This window comes from Pimephales promelas, chromosome 7 (assembly GCF_988280905.1).
Source record: "Pimephales promelas chromosome 7, fPimPro1.hap1.1, whole genome shotgun sequence".
Lineage (NCBI taxonomy): Eukaryota > Metazoa > Chordata > Actinopteri > Cypriniformes > Leuciscidae > Pimephales > Pimephales promelas.
The window spans coordinates 21,439,986-21,464,561 of record NC_142775.1 but is presented as its reverse complement, the minus strand read 5'-3'; the positions used below and the strand labels follow the sequence as shown (position 1 = coordinate 21,464,561).

The following is a 24,576-nucleotide window of genomic DNA, read 5'->3' as shown; positions in this document are numbered from 1 at the left end:
TCTTGGTGTAGATGCTCATGTGTTCGAACAGCCACAATCAGCTTATGAGCTAATGCGTAAACATTAATGGGAAGCGCGATAGTCAGACTGGTTTTGAACTTTTCCCACTGAAGACCTAAGTTTGGACTGAAGACAAAAATAAATAAAAAAATACCAAGCACAATGTTCTCTCACCATTCCTGATTTCTAACACCCAGTAAAAGTGTGTAGCATCTTGTGGCTGTCAGAAAAGAAACAAAAGCTGCCTGTGTGTTTTATTTGATCATATGATCATGTTCATATGTAAATTTTGCAAGCTTGTTACGTCCATTACATCCAAAGATCTAAAAAAGATCCTTCCTTTGAAGAAATCAGGACATATGTGGTCAAAAGGGGACGAAAGAGACACGCATACAATTCTTGTAAAAACATTTCATGCACAAGTGGTCCAAACACAGGAACAGGCTTGTGTAAATCGAAGGGATAATACAGATGTAGGCCACAGATAGACACACTCTCATGCGGTGGAATTTTTCCAAACGACTCTTCCTCTTTCCGTCAAAGCACAAGAACTTTACTCAATGCTTAAACATATCATTGTCTCTTAGAGATGTGTCACGAGCCTTGCATTAAATATGGAGGGAAAAAAGGAGGTCGTCTATTTTTGTCTGTCTTGAGTTTAGTTGCAGACAGGCACAAGCCAATGAAATGCAGTAGGGAATCTCCACAGGTTTTATCATAAATTATATATTTCGTGGCAGAAGGGACATTCTAATAACACTAATACTTATTCTGTTTTGGATGTTTCGATTCTTTTAAGGTCAAGTTCAACTTAGTGCTTTATTTTATGGCTAATATTTGTTGGTAACACTTTAAAATAATGTTCTTTTGTTAACATTAGTTACCTAAAGTATATTAGTTAAATTAATGTTAATCTCAACATTTATTAAAACATTATTAAAATTAAACATATGTTAACTAACGTGAATATGAACATTTTCATTTAAGTTAATAAATGACACTATTAAAAATATATACTGCTCACTGCTATTCTAAAGTATGTTAACAAATGAGACATCATAAAAAGTTACAGATTGTATGTTTTTGAAAGGATTTTCAGCATGATAATAATAATAACTATTTTTATATAGCGCATTAAAAGCAGCTTCTCAAGGCACTTTACACAATAGAACAAACAAGTTAAAATACAACACAGTTGTACAGTCAAGTAAAAGCAGCCTTCAGAAATCAATCTAATAAGTTGATTGTGTGCTCAGAACACAAAAAACCCACTTGTGTTGCTTACTTTTTTTTCAGGGATTTTTGATAAATAGAAAGATCAAAAGAACAACAATCATTTAAAATGGAAATATTTTGTAACAATGTTTTTACTGTCACTTTTGGACAATTTACTGCACCTTTGCGAAATGAAACTTGAACTTACCCCAAATATTTAAACGGTAACTAATATCAAATTAGTCTCAAAAAAGAAATTATATTTTCTGTCGGCACAGTGGTAAAAAAAAAAAAAAAGTCTCCAAGTAAAAAGGAAGCCCATTATAGCTTTTCCTTACAATTTTGAAGCACTTACCAGAAAAAGTGACGCTCATTTCCTCAGGGCCGAGCGCGTGTTTGGTGACAGCATGAGGAAGCGACACAGAGATTTATAATTGACTAAATCTATGATGTGGATTCGAAAGAATATGCCATTTCATCAGGAAAACTGAGAAATGGAAATTATTGAATAAATCCTCCCTCACAAAAACAACACACTACCAACAATAACAAGCACCATTGCCCTTGTAAAACACATTTGAGTCTGCGACAGATGGGCTGTACACAGCTGTGATTTTCTGCTGAAACGCTGGCTGGTGATCCGTTTGAGTGCCACATGAGCAGTCACCGCAACACCACTGACAGAACACTCTCTATTCATGATACCGAGGCCAGTCATTCATCTCCAACCATCTCTGACAGGAAGTTTTCATTGGAAAGAACAAGCAGAGAAAATCTGTCAAAACAAGCCTGTATTTCCTGCAGGCTCATCTCTTTATGAATCAGATCTGAGATGAATATATTTGACCTGACACTGACAGTAGAAGGTGCAGTGCTTAGATGAACTAATGATAATTCCTGATTGTCTAGTCAAATCTGATGGGTGTTTCAGGTCCATTCAAAGCTTTCTTAAAATTTGCACTAAGTAGGATACCAAACCCTATGATAATTTCCACAAAGAACAACAGCGCTTCAAATATTATCAAGAGAGTCTGACACTGAAATTCTCAGCTGGCGGTGAAGAGAAGCCAACTACAGTCTCTCGGAGAGTACACCATCGTTTAAAAGTTTGTGGTCAATAAGCTGATCAAGTTGTTAAAAGGTTGTTGTTTTTTTTGTTGCTGTTGTTGAAAGAAATTAATACTTTGATTCAGTAAGAAATGGGAACACTTTTATCAAAAGTGACAGTAAAGAATTTTTAAAATATATTTAAAGTAAATAAATGCTGTTTAAAAAAATATTTCTATTCATCAAATCTTGAAAAAAAATCAGTTTCCACAAACAAATTAAAGATCACAACTGTTTCAATATTAATAATAATAATAAGTAGAAGAAATGTTTCTTCTTGTAGAAAGATTTCTGATGAATGATCATGTGACACTAAAGACTGGATTAATGATGCTGAAAACACAGCTTTACCAACACAGTAATACATTTAAAATAGGAAAGAAATTAACAAATCAACTTTGAAATGTAGTGTGCCACGCTCATTGGTCGAAAGTTGATTTTTAGATTACTTTTAGTTTTAGTGAAGTTTTGGTTTTAATTTTAGTGAAGTTTTAGCTTTTTTGCTTTTACAATAAAATAAAATGGGCCAAAATATCAAATTGTAACATCACTTCTTCTGTGATGCAACTTGTATAACAATGCTAATATTTCACAACGATTAGAAGCAACTACCAGTTCTGCCATTTTAAGAGAAATGATTTGTTGATGAATGTTCATGCTTGAGGAAGCCCACTGATTAATACAACAAAAGAACAGTGAAAAAAGAAGACCCTTTAGCTAGAAATGAAATATAAGCTCAGTCTGAGAGTAAACAGTGTTAAGATCCCATGAACCATCTCCATAATAAGGTGCTTAACTTGACCTGGGTTGCTCTCAGGAGGTCAGAATTTACACCAATGTCCTCGGTCAGGCAATGTGGTTTCCAATACTGAGATGGGCAGGTGCTGCCAGATCCAACTGTCTGAACACCTGCCTCCTGTTACCCCCTCTTCAAAACTCCTCAAATCAGCTCCACATGGCCTTGGCTCAGGTGCAGAGAAATGCCTGCCAGGGCCCTTGCTGCAGCTCTCACACCCCTAACAGCTGACACCCTGAACCCATCCAGACTGCTACTGCAGAACATCCACTCAGCCCAATGGAATCTAATGTAATGTTCATGACCATTCATGAAGCTATTTCTATTTTCTTTTGCATATGGGGGTAGTATCTTTTATTTATATTTTAACAGAAATTAACCCTTTTTTTCCAGAAAGGGTGCCTTCAATTGATCACAAGTGACCGCTACTTAGTTACAAAATATTTCTATTTCAAAAGAATGCTATTCTTTTTGGTTATTACGCTTAATTTTAAGGTGAAGTAGTTACATTGTACCTACTCAAATAAGTACTGAGTAATGTTAATTACTTACTAGAGTTAATGTTTGGGTTTGGTTTAGGGTTAGTTGTAATTATGGATATTTTACTGTTATTACTATAGTTAGTACATGCAATAACGTGTAACTGTCACCTTTAAATAAAGTGTTACCTTTTTAACTTTGTATTCATCAAAATGTTTCACGATTTAAAAAAAAAAAAAAATAGTACAATTGTTTTCAACATTAATAATTTAGAGGAAATGTTTCTTGAGCGCCAAATAAGCACATTGAAGGTTTCTGAACACGGAGTAATGATGCTGAAAATTCAGCTTTGCAATCAGAGAGATAAATTACATTTTAAATATATTCTAATAAAAAAATGGTTATTTTACATATATACATACATCTACACACTTCTTGTGTAAATATGAATGTTGTATGACAAGCCAAAAATATTATTTAGTGGTTGTCTACTGGTTTCTAATCCATTCTGCAATATTCTCATGTACTCCAAAGCTTTAAATGAGTTTTCACAGTGAAGCAGCTCACCAATACTAGCAGCTAAAAAAGGCTCCCCACACAATGACACAGTCTCTTCCTCCATGCTTCACTGTGGGAGAGATGCATTAATTATTATATACTAACCAGACGCTCGAAGACACCATTCTGAAGAATCACCATGCAACTCATGTTTTATTAACTTCTCAAAATCTGCCAAAAACTTCATTCTGTCTGTGATGTTTTTTCTAAGAGAGCAATGGCTATTTAAGTAGAGCATTTGCTTTAATTTTGATAATTTCCTGACTAATAATTTGTGGTTAAGACAATTAATAGCTTAATGTTTAACCATTTTAGGCTTAGACCACAGGCCAACAATAAAGTGGTTATTATGTTTCTAGCATGTTATAAGTTTGGCAACAGTTCTTCTAACACCAATTGATGGAGTGTGTAGCTTTTCATTACTTAAACAACCATGTCGAAAGACACGTCATCATGGCCATATTCCATGATGACATTGTCAAGATTCATCAGGCTCAAACTGTGAAAGAATGGTTGGGAGGGAGCATGAATAATAATTTTCACACATGATTTGGCACCTCTGAGTCCAGACCTTAAATTCTTTGAAAGTCTTTGGGATTTTCTGTAGTAGACTTAAGTGCTGGACACTTTTTTTTTATCAATACGCAATCTTGATCATGAAAATAACATCACAACATTTATTTCCATCAAGAGGTGCATACATTTTTGGTCAAGAAGATCCTGTATGCGCACACACACACACACACACACACACACACACACACACACACACACACACACACACACACACACGAAGTGAATTTAGGTTGATTGAGAAACATTTTTATAAATCATCTCAACGTCCCAATCACCCTGACAATATAAACACACACACACACACACACGTGCCTTCATGAGGGAAGAATTCTGAACAACTGGTTTTCACCTGTTCATATGACGTAGTAATGATCGAGTCACATGCGCCTAGTCATAAACGCTGTCAAAAACGATGACGTCATTGACATGTAGACGTGTAGATATATGAAATACTAACTCTGATTAAAAAAAGTGTGACCACACAAACACTTCTTTGACTTCGAAATCACCAAATGTTTTCACCAATGACTGGAAACATTCGTGTTTGGCTTTTAATGACAGAAGTAAAGAAGGATAGGCTAATCCTCTCAAACTGAATTTATGATCATGTTCATCTCTCATCTGAGCACTATTGTGTTAGTTAAATACACCACAAGGTCCAACAAAATCCAATATGCTTTTAATGTCTTCAGCTAAAGAAAAAGCTACTTGAACAGCAGAACTTTCTAAAATTTACAAATAAAATGCTTAGTCTTCCTTCCTTTTATGTTTATTTTCTTTTATAGATACAAATATGATAGGCAACACGAAATACCAAGAAATGTGTTTGTGTGTTTTTGTTGTTGTTTTTTGTACAGGAAAGCGGGCAGCTTTGAAGTGAAGAAATTTCCCAGTAACATCAAAGTAACATTCCGATTCTTACCGTCATAAACTGCTCCAGGGGTGTCCAGTTTTATAAGTAAATGTGATTTCGTTCGAGACCCAAGACAGAGGAGCGGAGAGCCCGCTCAGAGCAGCAGTAACAGCAGCCTCATACTGACCCACTCCAGCCCAGCACACACACACACACACACACACACACACACAACTCAACGAGCCTCCGCTTCCAATAATCCACATAAACTCAATCCTGTAAAGTCAGTCAGCGACGACACTTTGCAATCCAGTCAACGGACCACTAGGGCGGAGGAAGGAATCTCGCAGGAGAATAAAAAAGCATTTCCCACTCCGGAGGTCGGCTCATCAGGATCGCTGACTTTTTTCTGTTGTGTCTCAGTTCACGGCGCTGTTACATTGTAGTAGCTGCAGAAGCAGCAACCAGTACCAAGTGTTACATTGTAACATGGCGCGACATCTCTCCGCAGCGCCACTAGCGGTCGGGGGTGGAATCACAACCTAGGTAGGCGGGGAATTTCCATTTAGACTGAGAAACAGATAGAGAGCTTGTTTTTATCCACAAGCTTGTTTTATCAAGATATAGCGGGACAAACATTGATTATTGACTCACTAACATCTCTTAACAAAAGTCTAGTGCAACGATTCGGCATACAAGATCGCATATTCAAGGCACAGGTAGCTAGTTTAAGGGCAATAGTGGCATCGTGTGGCCAAATCGCGCTAAAGCTCCTAGTTACGTCTTTAACGTGTACGGGTTTGAGGTAACGCTTTACTTGAAGAGGTGTGCATAAGACTAACATGACACCTTCATAATCATGAAATGACATATGTTATGAATATGAATGAAGGTTTGTGCATGTTTTGACAACTGTCATTAAGTGTCATTCGCTCAGTTATGACATTTTTAATGCAAATATGACATTGTTTGAGATGTCTTTGTTATGACATTGACATAAACCAATACATCATAACCTGTCTTTGTCATGACAACTTGACATTACTAAGACAACACAATCTGTCATAAACATGACATAGCAGATTAATTATCAAACTTAAGAAACCACATAGCTTTATTGGTAAACCACATAGCTTTATTTTGACATTGACTGTCATGAAGCCATTATAACTTTTTATTTTATGAAATATTTGCATGTAAACACTTTATATATATAATGTATGTATACATTACATTCCATAATGTATAATATATATTATTATTATTATTATATTTTACTATTATTTGTAGGCCCTGTACTATTTTCAAATTAGTAGATACAAATGATTTAACTATCTATCTAAAACTTCACAGTGAGCAGAATATATAACACTATAGCAGACATTTAAAGACTAAATTGTATAGAAATAAAAAGTATGCGTTTAGCTTGAAATGAGCTATTATCTAAAGGAGGGGGAAAAAACATACAGTAAAACACTGTTCAGAGAGCAATGAAAGGGCTGACACTGCAGAAAGCCAAATCTACTGGAAATGTCATTACAGAATAAGTGATCTAGTATGCAAACACTGGGAACTGTCCACACCCAATGTGTGCTTCAGCAAGATTGCCTCTCAAACATCTTTTGGCATCCATCCTTCAGCTGTCACCCACACTAAGGTTTGTATGTAGGCATGTGCCAACAGCAAACTTTTTTTTTTAATGTGACCAAAACTAGACTACGTCCAAGATCATTTAGATTTAAAACACAGTACTAAAAGGAAGATTATACATTTTTTTTAATAATTTAAATTTCAAATTAACAATTTCATATGTCATTGGGTGATTTAGAAAAAAAAAATGTATATGGCATATTGTTTACATAATATATACAGCCAGTAGCCTAGTGTCTCTTAACTAATAAGAAACGTGAAACCTAGACAGATGTTAACTACAACATCATAAACACAAGTTTGTTTATTAATGTAAAAGAGGAGACAATAGTATCCAGTGGTGTGTTGTACCAATTCAATTGCATTGTACATACAATCTCTTTTACAAACACTGTATGATTTTCACATGTTAAAAAGAGCTAATACTTAACATATATGGTTTTAAATATATTTGGGCAGTTCATACTTTCTCATTTTTCAAAACATTTAAAATCCCATCCCGTCTAGATGTGTAAGTTGCATGTCTGAGTTGCAGCAGGTTCCCAGGAAACAAGTTTCCACTGGGGGCGTACATCTCTTCTCCTTTAGGGCCCATCAAAGAGCGCAGGGTCTTGTTCCGTGTCAAGATTTTCTCATAGAACTCTAAGCCACCCTTTGCATAATCGCTAGACAGACATGCCGCACGGTGGTCCGAGCTGTAGTCTAACCACTGGCTCAGAGCATCAGAAGTCATGATGTACGACACGACTCCTAAACCCAGTGCAACCACATTAACACCGACCCTGAAGACGATGGACCCAGCCTGAAGCCCAAAGATCTGCTTGAGGGCTACGCTATATATACAAGCTCCAGCCAGACATGCTGGAGCTACTGCAGCGTGTAACACGGGACCCCCAGCCCCCAGTCGGGCCACTTCTCGGGCTATAGCAAACTTCTGTGCCTCTGGAGAGAACACCAGGGAATTTTTGAGAGCAATGCCCAAGTCGCTGTCCCACTCCAGCTCTTTGCCATTGATGAGAATAGTGCGATTGGTGATGCCCGCTAGTTCCTCAGTGGTGCTGTTGAAGTTGGCTGGGAGGCCGATCTGTGCTCCAGAGGGAAGCCATGGAACACCAGCCCCTACTGGATGAAAGCCGAAAGAGGCAAATGCACTAAAGTTTTTAGGGGAGCTTACAGCAGAATCTTTCAACACCTCCTGAAAGACGTTCTCAAGCTTCTCTGACAGGCTGGCAGGTTCTCCTTTGTGCCAGGCCTGGTACACTTTTCTGTATGTATGATCTGGGAAAACATGATAAAAAATGTTGGCAGAGAAGACCCCTCCACATCCGACAAGGAGCAGTGGTGTCCGATACTTCTGAATAAACACAGAGAATCTCAGAAAACGCGAAGCCATCTTTCTATTGCCAAACTGTCAAGAAAAAATGACAAAATGTAGTAATCATAAATCTTGTCAAATAGTATTAACATGCCATGCAGGCTACATATGAATATTGCACATATTCAATTATGCAATCGCAAGCCCTTGTCCTATCGCAAGCCCTTTTCCCCAACTCCTATAGCTACGTTTTTATATTTTTAGAATGCATACATTTTCCGCACATTTTCAAATAAGGTTTCTGTAAAATCTTTGGAAACAATTATCGATTAATGAGCATAAAACCATTAGTATACTCTTACTTGCTACTTTGCTTTCATTCTCACAAGGACAGCACGTTGAGTGTTATGGAAACAACTTTACGACACTTTTACGACACCACGGACGATGTGGAAATATAATAAGGATTAGAATAAAAAATAAGAGTGTAAAAAATTGTATTACTAAAATGGGCGTTGATAGGTAAATCAAATTGGACCAATTTTAACTCTCCATTTTGTATAGTTGTCTGAATATAATCACGCGTATAATCCAATAAGACAAAACATGTCCCAATGAAAAGTCTTGTCTTATGTGTTTAACTTGATCTAACTTGAGCACACGCGTCCACAACATACTCTTATTAATTTCACACGGATGTTAGCGCAACTTTTTGTCTGTTATTCAACCTCATCCAATTGTAAACGTGACATGACAACGCCTACACTTCTTTTTCTTCTTTTTTAATAATAATAGAAATAATAATAATAATAATTTGAAAAGTTACCATTACTAAGCCTCGTCTTTTTAAAATAAATAGAGAACCCTTAACGTAGAGAAAGGTATTTGAAATGTTTATTTTGCACATCATATGTCATAAATCGTACTGTAATAAAATATACATTTATCTGCCGCTTTAAAAGTGATGATGAGGCTTCACCATAGACTGTAAAAAAATGAAGCTTCACACAGAGGAACAGTCCATTTGCGTGTGTGGGGAAGAAAGAGTTCCGTTTATTCGACGATGTACATGTTTTGAAGAAGACGGTGTTTTAGGAAAAGATCTGGGTATATGTTCACGGTTGTTTGTATCAGATACATATATAGCCAAACAAAATAGTGACTGCTCTGTAATAGTGGCAAAAGAAACGCATCCATCCACCCCATCGAAACCATGCTATTTATAGCATCAGCAGTTGCGATGTGAAGTTTGTTACTCCGTAATTTCATAAGGGCGGGGTAAATGTTTTAATATTTCATTTAATCTGAACAGGCCTTTCTTCACTACAATCCCGTTGATTATTCTGAACTTAAATATACAAGGATGTCGAGGAGGAGTCTGGATATTTGCACACTTGGTAAATTAACCAACACAGCACTGGTAAGTTAAGTTTCCTGCCTGCCAGAGTTTGATTATGGCTTTTGATGATCATTTTCAGAAGAATCACACTCATATGTTTAATTTCAGACATATACGGTTGTCTGTTTACACCCCTCGGGTATAAACTGCTCGTATAATCATCAAAGATGTTTAGTAAACGAGACTTTGAAATAAACTCTGAAAGCTGAATATTCATTGGGACTGATCTAACTAACGTCATCACGCTGCGTTAAAAAGTGACGTCATCTCTGATGAAAGGGCGCATGAAATATCCATAATATCCGAGCTAAAACTAAAAAATTGCTTTACATCTGGTGGAAGTAATGTAATGATACATTTAGAAAATGTATGATTTGTAATAATATTAGGGAAGTTCCTGCATAGAGTGAAATTGTGTACTTATTTCAATGACATATAAAGAAAAACAAATCATGCTTTGGTAAATAATAATTAGAAACATAAAAGCCATAATTATGAGATAAAAAAGTAATAATGGTGATAAAAAGTCAGGGTTAGGGAATTATATAATAAAAAAGTTAAAAAGGTCTTTATTTAGGAAAGTTAAAACTCACAGTGACACTTTATCATTGCACTTGGAATTGACTTCTTGATGGAGAAAATCTGAAACAGTGAAAAAGACTTTCCACTCAAGAAAAAAAGTCATATGGAATGATACGATGGTGTAAATGACAATTTTAATTTTTTTTGGGCGAACTGTGCATGATGCCTACACGTACAGTACATGAAGTGTTTGCTTGCTTGTCATCTTAAGAGGTCAATTTGGGGTCTCTCTCATGGGTGTGTCTGATTGAGAGGTGTCTCATAGCTTCCTTATGAAAGAGAGATCACTCAAATATCCAGGCCTGCTGGAATTAGGAAGGAAGTTTACTCCTTCCTCACATTGTGGACCGCAGGAAGGGGAGGCCGTCACCCACTGACAGACTTTTCCTCCTGAATAGCCCACAGTGCCCTGCTCACGGGCCAGACAAACACTTCATTAACCTAGCTGAGTTCCTCTTCTTTCTGTTAGAGTTGTCTTTTTAGGTAAGAAAATGTGTTTTTACTTTATTATTATGTATTATCATACAACCTGTAATTACAAATTGCTATTTTACGATAACTCTGTACGTAAAAACATTGGGGAACTTGCTTAAGAATTGCCTGAATTGAACACAGCCAGTCCTTGTTTTCTTGTGATTTGTTGGATTTTGATTTGCAAATTGATTTTTTGATTGCCATAAAATAAAATATAGTGCTTGCAGACATTTGCAGGGATAGATCTGATTTTTTATAATAATATATGAATTTCCCATCCTCACATATAAACTTCATGGAGCTTTAATAGAGTGTAGCCTAATTATTTTTTCTTTCTTTTTTTTTACCGTAAACAAAAATAAAATAGACTTGGGCTTTGAAGATTCAAGGCTTGTGTTGTGCAGAAAATAACAGCAATTACAAAGAAGCACAATGTCTGCATCTAGACCATATCCCTCTATCCTAAATTAGCTCTCTGCAGAACTGTTCCCAACCAACACAAAACCTCATTTGAACTTGTTACTTTGAATTGATACTTTATTTGACATAAATCAAAAGAGGCGCTCATAACTGTCCTCAATGCTTGGGCTTAAATCCTGTTCAAGGATCAGATTCTCCTCTCCTCTCCTCAGGTGTAGCTGTTATCATGGCAACCAGTGCGGTCCCTAGCGACAACCTCCCGACGTACAAATTGGTGGTTGTTGGAGATGGAGGCGTTGGAAAAAGTGCTCTTACCATCCAGTTTTTCCAAAAGATTTTTGTGCCAGATTACGATCCTACTATTGAAGACTCCTACTTGAAACACACAGAGATCGATGGCCAGTGGGCTATTTTGGACGGTATGTGCCAATACCTCATTAGTATCTGTGGTGTTTTTCTGTATTATTTATAAGTAATACTCATGCTTTTAGTGCTCTCATATTGTTATGCGTATTTGCAGCCTTATCAGTAGGCCTACCGTGTATCAAGCTACTGTATAATCATTAGCCTCATTACGGCACATGTCATGCCTAATGGAAAATCCAGCTAAAACTAGATTCAGTTGCTTGCCTTTTTAAATGATTTCGAACTGATTGAAGTTGGTTCAGTTATGCTCAGTTTAGATAAAATAATACAGAAAGGTCAAATGTACCGAATTTAACATACATTCTGCATTCTGCTTTGAAATACTGTGATAAAAAAAGAAGAAAACATGGCTGAACAGACAAGCGTCTAAGTTTACGAATAGTTGTTAGTCTTTGTTGACAACACTTTTAAACCCCTAGAGTGTGCTGGCTGAAGTTGAGATTTTGATCCAAAGTAATGGCGCAATATTTGAAATACTCTACATCTTTCCGTTAAAGGGCAACTGAAAAAATACAATTATACATAAATAAGGAAATAAAAGTATAAATACTTATTTATTTGTACTTTTTTTACATTTCTTCATGTATTTATTTATGTATTTTTGCTTTTTTACATTTCTTCACATATTTAGTTATGTATTTATTTATTTTTAATTAAGTCAGCTTTGGCATTCCATAGTTTTGAGGGATTCTATTCAGGGGGTTGTGTCATTTTGAAACTGCAGAAGTCATTAAAAGTTGCATTTTCAGTTAAATTTTGGGAAAACATTTGTTGTGTTGAGCTATTTAAATTACTTTAGTTTGATTTGTTCGTTGCAAATTGCTGAACGTCTGTACATTTTGCCAATAAACCTGATTTGCAATGGGGATTGAATAATTTCGATTGCAACTGTATATATACAGTGTGTGCATATATACGCATACTTTATATATGCACAGACATAGCCTACTTACAGAAAGACATTCTGTAAACATTTTCCAGATAATATTTTACACATATTATGTTTACCTTTGCTTCTTGCAGTTTTAGACACAGCAGGTCAAGAGGAATTTAGCGCCATGCGAGAGCAGTACATGAGGACTGGTGACGGATTCCTCATTGTGTTCTCTGTGACAGATAAGGCCAGCTTTGAACATGTCGACCGGTTCCACCAGCTCATCCTTCGAGTGAAAGACCGGTCAGAGATCATGTTTACTTCATACAAAACTCAAGACCACTACACAAATTTGAATAGACTTCTCCTAACAAAAAATGTCTAAGTAATGTTTCTTTCGTGTCTGCACCAGAGAGTCTTTCCCCATGGTTTTGGTGGCTAACAAAGTGGACCTGGTGCATCTGAGGAAAGTGACAAATGAACAGGGCTGTGAGATGGCCGCCAAACACAACGTGAGTCCGTCAGATATCGAAGCATTACTTTATGTGAGAATGACAATTTTCAGTGTGTGTGCTTATGTGTGTGTTTCTGTTGACTGACAGTGGTTAATGGGTTAGTTCACCCAAAAATGAAAATCCAGTCATAATATACTCACCCCATTTCAAACCTGTTTGACTTTCTTCTGTAGAAGAAGGGGAGATTTTCAGTGAATAACACTCAAATACTGCTATATATATATATATATATATATAGCAGTATATATATTTACAGTATACAGTATTATATATATATCTCTAAATATATAAAGTATTTATTTTATTATTATTATTATTTTGTCAGGATGAATAGAAAGTTTAAAAGAACAGCATTTATTTATATGCAAACATTTTGTTACTACTGTCACTTGATCAATTATAGCATTCTTGCTGAGATAAGGTTTTGATTTCTTTGGGGGAAAAAACCTAATCTTACTGACTCCAAACTTGTGAATAGTATTTTTATTTTTTAATTATTCTGATATTATGTACATCATTAACAGTTTATCTAAAATCTTAAAGAAAAAAAATATAAAAATTTACAGTCTCACAATTGTTTATCTTCTACTCTTTTTAAAGGCTGAAGTAAATGTGAGTGACTTCATTGCAATAATTTGCATTTCTGAACAATTTCTTTAGATTACTTACATTGAAACAAGTGCCAAGGATCCCCCAATGAATGTGGAAAGAGCTTTTCATGAACTAGTCAGAGTTATCAGGTGAATAAAACTCATAATCTCACATTTTTCAGGGGTTTGTCTTCTCATAATGATGCACAGTAAAAGATAAAAACGTTATCTATTTCTGCCTATCCAGACAGCATTTTGGGGCATTATAAGTGCAGTTAAAATTTTCAGAGTTTTTATATTAAAATTTCCCTTATATTTTATGCTTTGCCTTTTTAGACAGCAAGTTCCAGAGCATATTCTAAAAAACAAGAAAAAGACGAAGTGGCGTGGGGACAGAGCCATGAGTTCTCACAAGCTTCACTGTGTGATACTGTGATATTGAGTCTCTTCTGTTGAAATCATCAGCGTTTGGCAAGATGAAATGGCAGAGGGGACTGAATAGAGATCTGCACTAATCAGAGGACCACAGACTATTAAAAGAACTGGCATGATGAAGCCATACTATCTCTTCCTGTCTCAGGCAAGCATATTAGGTGAGTGAAGGAATCACTACTGCCAGACAAAGGAGGAACAATCAGTTCAACACGTCCATGGAAGCACTGTCTGAAACAACAAAGATCACAGCCAGTCAGAACATGATTGATGTTTAATATACTATTTGAAGCGAAATCTGTGTCCAGTGAGATTGCACTGTGGGTGGAGCTACCCAGAGAGATGCATCAATACCAAAACCATACACCGCAATCGTTTACACACCTACATAAAAATTATGTGCAGCTCCAAAACGCTCATATAATAATTATGTGGATGATTATTTTGTAGAGCATTTTGTTTTCAGTAGTTACCACAAATATGAAGGGAAATTGTTGTTTAACCTTCAAAAATAGCTATAATAAACCTCACAAATGGATATTTATTCACAAAAGAATATAGCTATAGTCAAACTTCTTTGACTTTTAGTGTCATAGAGTGTTAGATGCGTCTTCAAAATGGCCTTAAGTACAAAAATTACTTAAAACTATGGATGGGCTATTTGCACTAGCAGACAAATGCAAGTCTTTTTGCACTTTCAGTATTTGCTTGTTGGCTTTTGCTGTTTAAAGTTGACTTGTGATGTTAGAGACACATGTATTGCACACTTTACAGGTGCTCTAAGACTTTTGTTTTATAATAGGCTACCACACAGAGAAATCCCCACTACTTAACAGATACCACTGAAATACATTCTGAGAAATACATTCACATCTCATGTGACAGCTCTGTAAGCAGTATTAAAACACACACACACACACACACACACACACACAAAAAAAACAGTGAGCATTTTTCTCAGAAACACTCACTACTTTGAATGATTTTGCAACTTCGGATTCTCTGACATATAGAGAGAGTTTCTTGAGTGCCGTATCAGCATATCAGAATAATTTCTGAAGGATCATGTGACACTGAAGACTATTGTAATGATGCTTAAAAATTTTAGCTTTTGCCATCATATATGAAAACATTATATTTTAAAATGTGCAAATAGAAAACGGTTATTTTAAATTGTAAAAACATTGTTGTTTTTACTGTATTTTTTGTTTGTTTTTTATCAAATAAATGCAGCCTTGGCTTGGTGAGCATAAAGGATTTCTTTCAAAAACATTAAAGAAAGTTGCCAACCCCAAACATATGAACAGAGATAAACCATTACATTTAGCATACATTGTGACTGAAGGTCGCCAAGGCAGTGTGAAGAAAATATGTGAAGAAAAATTTTATTCTTGATAAATCTTCAGTATTCAACAGTTTGTCAAACCGCATGTGCCTCAGTTTCCTCTACATTGGACCAATTTATGCGTCTTTGCCTGTGGGATAAACAATCAGTTCTCTTACGAGAGCCTACGAGCTAGCTTACGCTACGGGAAAGATTCATCTTTGCTGAGAAGTTGAAGCCAAAAAATTATTACATAATTTTGTAATCATTGTCAACGCAGTATCTCTGAGGCAGACCATGAGCGGGGCTAGCTAGCAGCTCATTGGTTTGCTCAGAGAAAATGCACGAGCCTATGGGAGAGCGGCGCTGAGCCCGCGGCCAATGAGGGGACGGCGCTCGCTCATTGCGTCAGAGCCCGCCGAAAGGGGCGTGGCTATAGTGTATAAAACTGGCTCTCCCACGCCACGATCAGTCGTCGATTGTTCATCATTCAGCGAGCAACACGCATCCGCTACCCTGGGTAGAAGCCGCCGTCATCGAAGAAGGCACTTTCTAGCAAGCTCCGGAGACTGAGGAAGCCGGCCGTCTGCCACCTTCAGCGGTCCTGCAAGCTAGCGCCGTCCGGCGCCGTATACTTTTTGCTTTATTCCATCCACTAAAAGCCTCAAGTGTAAATAATGTGCCCACAAGCATGTGTTCACTCAACACCATATGCCCCGTGTCTCCCACAGAGAGGCCACTGACCGCTCTAGTAGCAGAAAACACAAACACGCCCATGCGCGTGTCCCCCGTCTGCTCGCTCTGTCTCACGGCCCAAAAACTACTAGTGTAAGTCCCGTTGCCACACACACTCTTAGCGCGCCCACACACAGTGTCCAGCCCGCTATGTCCAGCAATCAGGGCGAAATTGCCATTCAACCGCTAGCCGCATGCTGCGAAGCGTGGGAAGCCATTCCCGGCATCTTTCCGTGGGTTTTAAGCATCATAAAGAATGGCTATCTTTTACAGTTTCGTCGCCGTTCGCGCGTTCGGCTCGAATCCGCTGTCAGCCCAGCTGTAAAACGCTCCGCTCAGAAATAGCGAAGCTGCTGCAGAAGGGCGCAATAGAGAGAGTTCCGCCATCTATGACCGAGTCGGGGTTTTGCGGCCGTTATTTTCTTGTTCCCAAGAAAGACGGCGGCCTCAGGCCGATCTTAGATCTCAGGGTCTTGAACAAAGCGCTCATGAAGAGACCGTTCAAAATGCTCACAGTCACAGTCGCGAGTGGACTACGGGCCGCCAGATTATCAAGGTTACACATACATGTATCACTGCACTGCAACCATGGTCAGTAACCGATTGGTTTCAGAGGGGCGTTACCATGGGAACCTTTTCTCGCCGAAAAGTCATCTCGACAGATGCATCCAACACGGGTTGGGGTGCGGTCTGCGAGGGCTCAGACAATATGGCCGTGGTTTCCTACATCAACCGTCAGGGCGGGGTCAGATCCAAGAATCTCTTTCATCTGACGCGCCGCATCCTATTGTGGTCCCAGAGTCACCTGCTCTCGCTCAGAGCGACGCACGTACCGGGCAATCTGAACGACGGTCCAGACATGTTGTCCAGAAACCTTGTCTCCCCCGGAGAATGGTCCCTGCACACTCAAACAGTTCTAACATTGTGGCGCCTATTCGGCAGAGCAGAGACAGATCTTTTCGCGTCAGAAGAGAACGCTCACTGCCCGATATTCTTTTCAAAGAGCGCGGACGCGTTAACCCAGGATTGTCCCGCCGCCCGCTCTATGCTTTTCCACCGATCTCTCTACTACCGCAGGTCATTCAGAGAATCAGGGACACACGCCACCCGGTGCTCCTCATAGCTCCGCGCTGGGAGAATCAGATTTGATTCCCGGAGCTCACGCAGCTGTCGCAGACAGCCCCGTGGCCCATTCCAATCAGAGCAGATCTCACTCAAGCTCGCGGCACGATCTGGCATCCCCATCCGCAGCGCTGGGCGCTTCATGCATGGGTGACCAACGACTACTCTTCGATTTGCCAGAATGAGTTCTGAACACGATCAAACATGCCAGAGCGGAATCTACTAGAAAGATCTATGCTGCAAAATGGTCTGTGTTCTCTAACTTTAGATGGTGCACCGACAAAAACTTGGACCCACGGACGCGCGAGGTTTCGTCTTTGCTCGTGTTCCTTCAGGAGATGCTGGATAAGGGCAGGTCCCCATCCACTCTAAAGGTTTACGTGGCAGCCGTCGCGGCGTTCGCTGAACCCCGGCGCGCCCAGTCTTTGGGCAAAGACGAGCTAATCATCCGCTTTCTCAGGGGAGCCAGAAGGATGAACCGGTCTGGGATTTTTCTATAGTTCTAGAAGCTTTGAAAGCCCCACCGTTTGAACGACTCGAGTCCGTGGATCTAAAATACCTCTCGCTGAAAAACGTTTTTCTGACTGCCCTCGCCTCAGTAAAACGCGTGGGGGACATTCACGCGCTGTCTTCAAGCGCCGCGTGTCTTGAGTTTGGACCTGACTCCATTGTCATTCTTAAACCTAGACACGGTTATATTCCATAAGCGATTGGTACCCCCTTCAGGGCGCAAGTGATTTCTCTATCGGCTCTGCCTGCATCCGATAGCGAGCGTGACGCTGATCGCCTCTGCCCGGTCCGGGCTCTGAGAGTGTACACTACACGCGCTGCTGCGTTCAGACGCTCGGAGCAGCTGTTTGGCCTCATCGTGGGCATGGTCCTGCGGAATTTCCATTCACGACATTTGTGTGGCTGCGGGATAGGCCTCCCCCTCCACCTTTGTCAGATTCTATAACTTGGAAGTCCCCGCCTTACAGGCGAAATTACTAGCGGTCTAATACTATACAGCTCTCCTATAAGAAGCTGCACTATTGGGAGTCCTATCACAACCGGTTCGCCCCTTGTGCTTCCCCCTATGTGCTTCCCCCCTCATTGGCCGCGGGCTCAGCGCCGCTCTCCCATAGGCTCGTGCATTTTCTCTGAGCGAACCAATGAGCTGCTAGCTAGCCCCGCTCATGGTCTGCCTCTGCGTTGACAATGATTACAAAATTATGGAATAATTTTTTGGCTTCAACTTCTCAGCAAAGATGATTCTGAATCTTTCCCGTAGCGTAAGCTAGCTTACGCAATACTCGTTCCCTCATCTAGAGAGAACCGAGGTTACGTTAGGTAACCGATTCGTTTCTTAGCCACTGGCTCATCTAGCTGTGCCCAAAGCGCAGAAGAAGCTGATCCCTGCTGTTAAGCCAAATGGTGTATTGTAATGTTCAAAACATCTTTGCTCTGCGCACCCAATTTTATATTGATACGTAAATCTGTAGCCTAAGGCACAATATCAGTCCGTGCTGTGATCTGTTGTTTGTTTGTTTGTTTGTTTGTTGTTGTTGTTGTTGTTGTTTTGAAACATCATGTCTATTTAGCTGGAGAGTTCAACATATCCAAGCTCTGTTAGAATTTGTTTAACATTGACATTGGACTAAATTGACAGTAAATGGAGATACATTTTCACAGGTGAATAGATGCCTTACAATGACTCTCTGGCTTGATTTGTATAAGGTTAAATAAAAGTAAAAATCATTTTGCTCCCCTATAAATATTGTTGTTTTTCCTTTGGTTAGTCAATTACATGAAACACTTCATAATTAGAACAACACTCTCAGTGATGTCATAAACTGGTGTATTAGTTCACTTCTGTACACTAGATCAGAGTTCATACCAATCCAATCCCATGTCAAGCATGTTTGTCAAGCATTAATCACTGTCTGCATGCTCTGCTTGTAAATGATGAAGGGAGTCGTTTTGCATCCAGAGGTCATCATGGGTCTAATGGGTTTTTTGTACTGTGATAAAAAAAAAAAATAGATTTGTGAATGAATGGAAAGATTGTTTATTGCATTACTTGTTTTACAATGGCATGCCTATTTAATTAATTGTTATCTCTAAGCGTCTCTATACCATAATGAACAGAACCAACATTTGTTTAATCTGAGATGTCAGGTTTGAATTGTTGTGCAACAAATGCTTTGTTTGCTCTTTTTTTTCTCTCACCCTGATAAGATTTTAAAGTGTTTCAATGTGCAAGTCATTGTGAGAAAGCTGCTCAAGAGAAAATTACATTTTAATTTGCCTTGGATTAAAAAGTAAATCTATTATGATGGATTGTTAGTGATGGGGTTTTATATAAATACTTCTTTATACACAATGTAGCCAAGCATAGATTTTTACAAGATAACTTGCTTTTGAATATAAATATTTGTTTTAGGTTAGTACGCTTTACATCTAGTAAATGCTTATATTATGGATATCGGGCAGTGAATGCATTTCCAAAACAAAAAGGACACCAGGATACGCTTGTATTTACCAGCAGGTGGCAGTAAAGTACAGACATTTTTATTGAGCTGACTTAAAGTTTCATTCGAATCCTAAAACAGCGATCAAAATGATCAGTTTCTTCTTGAAAATATAAAAGGTCTGTAAGAACAATAATAACGCGTTAATATACAACACACCCATAATAATGTAGCCTATGTTTTGTTGTTTAATGCTGAAATCATTTATTTGGCATTTGCCAGTGGTAGACAGAACATGAAAATATAAATGTAGCCTGTATCTAGATATAAGAGAGGGGAACAGGGTTGGAAGATGATACAAATCAAAAAGCATATTGTTTAGTGTAGTTTATATTGAAGCAGACTCGTTATATGTTAGTATTAGACGATTTTATGTGCTGTACTTTCCCATGGATTAGAAATGAGTCAGTTCTGTTTAATGTTGAATAATATATAAAAACAAGAATGTGAGTCTTTTTTTTAAATTTAGTAACGTATTGTCTTTTCTCCTAGAATAACGAGGCTTCAAACCAAGGCTTTTGCTTTTATTTTATTTTTTAATTTTTAATTTTTTTGCTTTTGTTCCAGAGGACTGTGTTCACTCTGTTCTCCGAGTCTGGCTTTAACATCCTTCATAGATTTTACCTGGCGCCCCTTGGCCTTAAATCACAGCCAATTCCACCACAAATCATTGTATTCATTTAATCACAATACCGCTGTATTACCAAATGTGCTCTGAGTGATGTTGGGTATAGGGAGCACGGTGCTAGTTGTAGCACACTTGTTTTAAAGGTAACACTTTAAAATAATGGTCCGTAGTTAACAAGTAGCTATGCAGGAAGTAATAGGTAGTACTGCATTAACACCGAACTTAATACTATTAACTAATATGGAAGCAATATTAACTAAGCATTAAGTAATAGAACACAGTCTCATGAAGATGCGTATCTATACCACGAGTGTCATTTCTCGTGGCATTTATACGCCAAAAGTGTTTTTTTCGTGTATATGGTACGCACTAAAAAACCCTGGGTTAGGTTTAGGGGGGAGGGGGGTGGGGAGTTCGTGCGTTATACGCAAAAAAGTGCGTATCATATGTACGCGAAAATCGCGTGCCAAATACACGCAAAAACTGTTTTTGGCGTATAAATGCCACGAGAAATGACATTCGTGCCATAGACACGAACTTTCATGAGATCGGGCTGGTAATTTAGTACAAAGGTAGTTCCTTGGTAGGTATTTGAGTATTACTAAAGAAATATATCCTCATTGAGAACTACCTGTGAACTAAGAAATAATAACCAATTAATTACTAATCACAAAAGTAACATGTCTAAAAAGTGAACAATTGTGGGGGTTTTACTCTTAACATGATCATAACATTTCAGAAGCATGTGCCTCAAATGGGTTCTTTGTGGAAACAAGTTTATGAAGTTTATACATCCCCCCAAATACATTAGCTAGGTTGAGATTGTGACCACTACTCTTGTCAGGATGGACGCATGTTCTCTGTTTATTTAAAACTTAAACATAAAATAATACTAATAATGACAGTTTTTAAAAAATAAACCTTAAATAATTAGTTCACTATTATGTTACCTTGTGTAAACATTGCGGGATGACAAGGTAACGCTTGTAGTTAGTTAGGAGTTAACTTGTTTTTCACTTTAAAATAATGGGCCACATCACTAGTAGTTCCTGCGGGATGACATGGTAACGCTTAAGTAGTTATTGAGGAGTTAACATGTTTTTCACAAATGATACAAGTTATTTAATTTTATATTTGACACATACTGTACAGGTTCTGTGAGGCACTAATATTCTAACAAACTGTAATCTGGAAGATGTGGTTTTGGGCTTATCGTAACATAAATGCAGCCAATTTCTTCATTAAAGATACAAATTGTTTTTGACAAGCGAACATCAATGTTTATATTCATGTCCTAAAGAGAAGTCCTCCTTAGGCAGCTACTGTAACATAAATTTATAGGTCTTTGGAGTCTGAGATATATGTGACTGACATTCAATAGAGCTCATAATAGAGAACTAATCCAATCATGAGAGTGTCAGCATCACTTCCTAATTATATAAGGTTTATTTTTAAAAACTGTCTTTATTAGGATTATTTTATGTTTAAGTTTTAAATAAACAGAGAACATGCGTCCATCCTGGCAAGAGTAGTGGTCACAATCTCAACCTAGCTAATGTATTTGGGGGGATGTATAAACTTAATAAACTGGTTCCACAAAGAACCCATTTGAGGCACATGCTTCTGAAATGTTATGACCATGTTAAGTGTATAAAACCCCCACAATTGTTCACTTTTTAGACATGTTACTTTTGTGATTAGTAATTAATTGGTTATTGTTTCTTAGTTCACAAGTAGTTCTCAATGAGGATATATTTCGTTAGTAACAATCAAATACCTACCAAGGAACTACCTTTGTACTACATTACCTATTACTTAATGCTTAGTTAATATTGCTTCCATATTAGTTAATAGTATTAACTTCGGTGTTAATGCAGTACTACATATTACTTCCTGCATAGCTACTTGTTAACTACGGACCATTATTTTAAAGTGTTACCGTTTTGAATACTTCCAAACATGCTAGCATGACGAAACTTGGTGTATTTAGTTGCCACTATAGAGAAAAAATGTGCCAAAATTCCCAAAACTCCTCCCACCTTACATACACCTAAACCTACCCATCTCTGCCCCCTGATCCCTAACCCCGCCCCTAATTCTACCCATCTCCACCCCTTTGATCTGGATCCAACTCCGCCCCCTTGATCTCGTGTACAATGAGGTGCTACTGGAGAGATTTCCGAAATCTTTGTAAGATAACACTGAACATTTATTTAAGCATAACAAAAGTACATTTCGTACTTAAGTTATTTTTTGTCATTTTGTCTAAGTTAGAATTTGTCATCTCTATTTTTTGTGTTCATTTAAAATTAGACAAATCTGATTTTATTTTAATCTCAGTCTGTTGTTTAACAGTTGATAGTCTATAGTTCTTTAATGCTTAACTAACTAGCAGAAGACAGGATTTAAACCTCATTGGACCGTTTAAGCATGTTGTAACACTGCATTACAATGTGCCCCTATTAGAAATATGCTATTATATTTTTTACTTTTATGAATTCTATTGAGAAAACTCGAGAAACGTAAATAAAGACTGACAGTCAATGTTCAGAAATTATGAATTATTATTTTATTTTGAACTATGCTGCATAGCTGTGTTTTCCGGTGTGTTTGTTTTCAAACTCAAAAATGAGAAATTTCAAAAATAATTTACAATAAAAATGATTTTAAATGAAAACGTTAATAATTGTATTCTATAAAGAAATATTTTGGTTTGATAATTGTTTTTATTTGATCAGATAGCATTTAAGCCATCATATGTTACAATCTGCCCCTCACATGTTACAATATACCCCACCAATGGGGCATGATGTCACATTTCACTTCCATTCTTTCAGGGTAAATCAAGAAAGAAGTATACACTGTATTAATAAAACAAAACCACATAATTGTACTAGACATATGGGAAATCGTGGGAAAAAATAAAAACTCTAAACACCCTAAGCACAAACTGAAAAAGTCAAAAAGCGTTACGTTGTGCAGCGCTATCCCCAACGTCACTTCTCGTTTTCGTTCTCAGTATAGAGTGCTGTTACAACGTCACTTTGTTACAAAGTTACGACGTCACTTTGTAGGCCAAAACACGGAAATGAGTAAGCATTTTAGCACTTCCGGTTCCCTATGGGTTTTTTTGAATGGGTTTTTGCTAAATCGCCCGAAATAAGGTCTGTGGTTAACAAAGCCTCTAAATATATTCACATTTTGATCTATCACATAAAACACACCAGTTATAACCTGCTTGTGTTTTTTTAACTTTATTCTGTCTGCTTGTGTTTTTTTTAAACTTTATATAAGCTTCAAAATGTACGATAATTTCAGAATTTTTTGACACTTCAATCGGAGGTCATTGTAATAGTGCTTCTATACTCATTAATCTAGCTGTGGATCTACGTCATGATTGTGAGGAGGAAGTGATGGTGAGAGAGCATGGCATAGAGGGAGAGAGCAAGAGACCTTGCGTGTGTGCCTCATAAAAGCTACATGAGGTACATGAAAGCCAGGCAGCTAGTGGCTAGTGAGATGTTTGCTGTATGTGACAAAAAAAATCGTTTGGCTTAAAAAATGTGACATCGCACCTTTAATAAAAGCAATATGTAATTTACAAAAGGTTCTGAAAAAATGTTGCAGCCTATTTCAAAAATATTAAATTAATTTGAATTATTTAAAAAGATATATCAGTTTGAATGAATGATTTAGCGACTCTCATAAAGACTTCACTAGGGGTTATGCGGAGCGCCCAGCGTTCAAACTGGAAAACACATTGACATCATATAGATAGACGCCCTATCGACTGCTACTGCCTATTGGCACGAACGAGCTAGGGGCCACCTTCTTAAACCGTTCACCTGCTCCACTCAGTATAATCTGTTTAGAAGGTGATCAGCGCATTTAATTAATCATATCTCATTGAATACGGAACTGATTTTCACGTGGGTTTTTTGCTGCAAAGGTCATGCATGTCGCTTTGTTACAGGACAGATGGGATATTTTATTCA

The 24,576-nt window shown here is 37.7% G+C and overlaps 3 protein-coding genes across 8 annotated transcripts in view; 1 reads left to right on the top strand and 2 right to left on the bottom strand.

The window, feature by feature from the left end:
* ptpn4a (protein tyrosine phosphatase non-receptor type 4a) overlaps nt 1–6,050 on the bottom strand; it is a 44,444-nt gene extending 38,394 nt beyond the window's left edge. For 3 of the 4 annotated variants that reach the window (XM_039682249.2, XM_039682250.2, XM_089133216.1), the window contains exon 1: nt 5,655–6,049. The gene's annotated coding sequence lies outside the window, so the exon portion shown is untranslated. Of the gene's footprint in view, nt 1–5,654 lie in introns of all 4 variants that reach the window. The other variant, XM_089133217.1, reaches the window with a different exon arrangement.
* Nucleotides 6,051–7,524: 1,474 nt separating this feature from the next.
* On the bottom strand, nt 7,525–9,062 carry tmem177 (transmembrane protein 177). Its single transcript, XM_039682059.2, has 2 exons — nt 8,913–9,062; nt 7,525–8,643 (listed from the first exon to the last, which is right to left on the bottom strand). The coding sequence occupies exon 2, from the start codon at nt 8,626–8,628 to the stop codon at nt 7,696–7,698; it is 933 nt and encodes a 310-aa protein (XP_039537993.1). The 5' UTR covers nt 8,629–8,643; nt 8,913–9,062; the 3' UTR covers nt 7,525–7,695.
* Nucleotides 9,063–9,539: 477 nt separating this feature from the next.
* On the top strand, nt 9,540–15,167 carry mrasa (muscle RAS oncogene homolog a). 3 transcript variants are annotated; one of them, XM_039682970.2, is made up of 7 exons: nt 9,540–9,657; nt 9,863–9,970; nt 11,638–11,844; nt 12,875–13,028; nt 13,138–13,237; nt 13,901–13,980; nt 14,167–15,167. In XM_039682970.2, exons 3-7 carry the CDS (start codon nt 11,652–11,654, stop codon nt 14,264–14,266), a joined length of 627 nt encoding a protein of 208 aa, XP_039538904.1. In that variant the 5' UTR covers nt 9,540–9,657; nt 9,863–9,970; nt 11,638–11,651; the 3' UTR covers nt 14,267–15,167. The 3 variants fall into 3 exon arrangements, with proteins under 3 accessions (XP_039538904.1, XP_088989341.1, XP_039538905.1); XM_039682971.2 differs by lacking the exons at nt 9,540–9,657; nt 9,863–9,970 and adding an exon at nt 10,800–11,014; XM_089133215.1 differs by lacking the exon at nt 13,901–13,980 and having other exon boundaries at nt 9,552–9,970.
* Nucleotides 15,168–24,576: the final 9,409 nt, after the last annotated feature.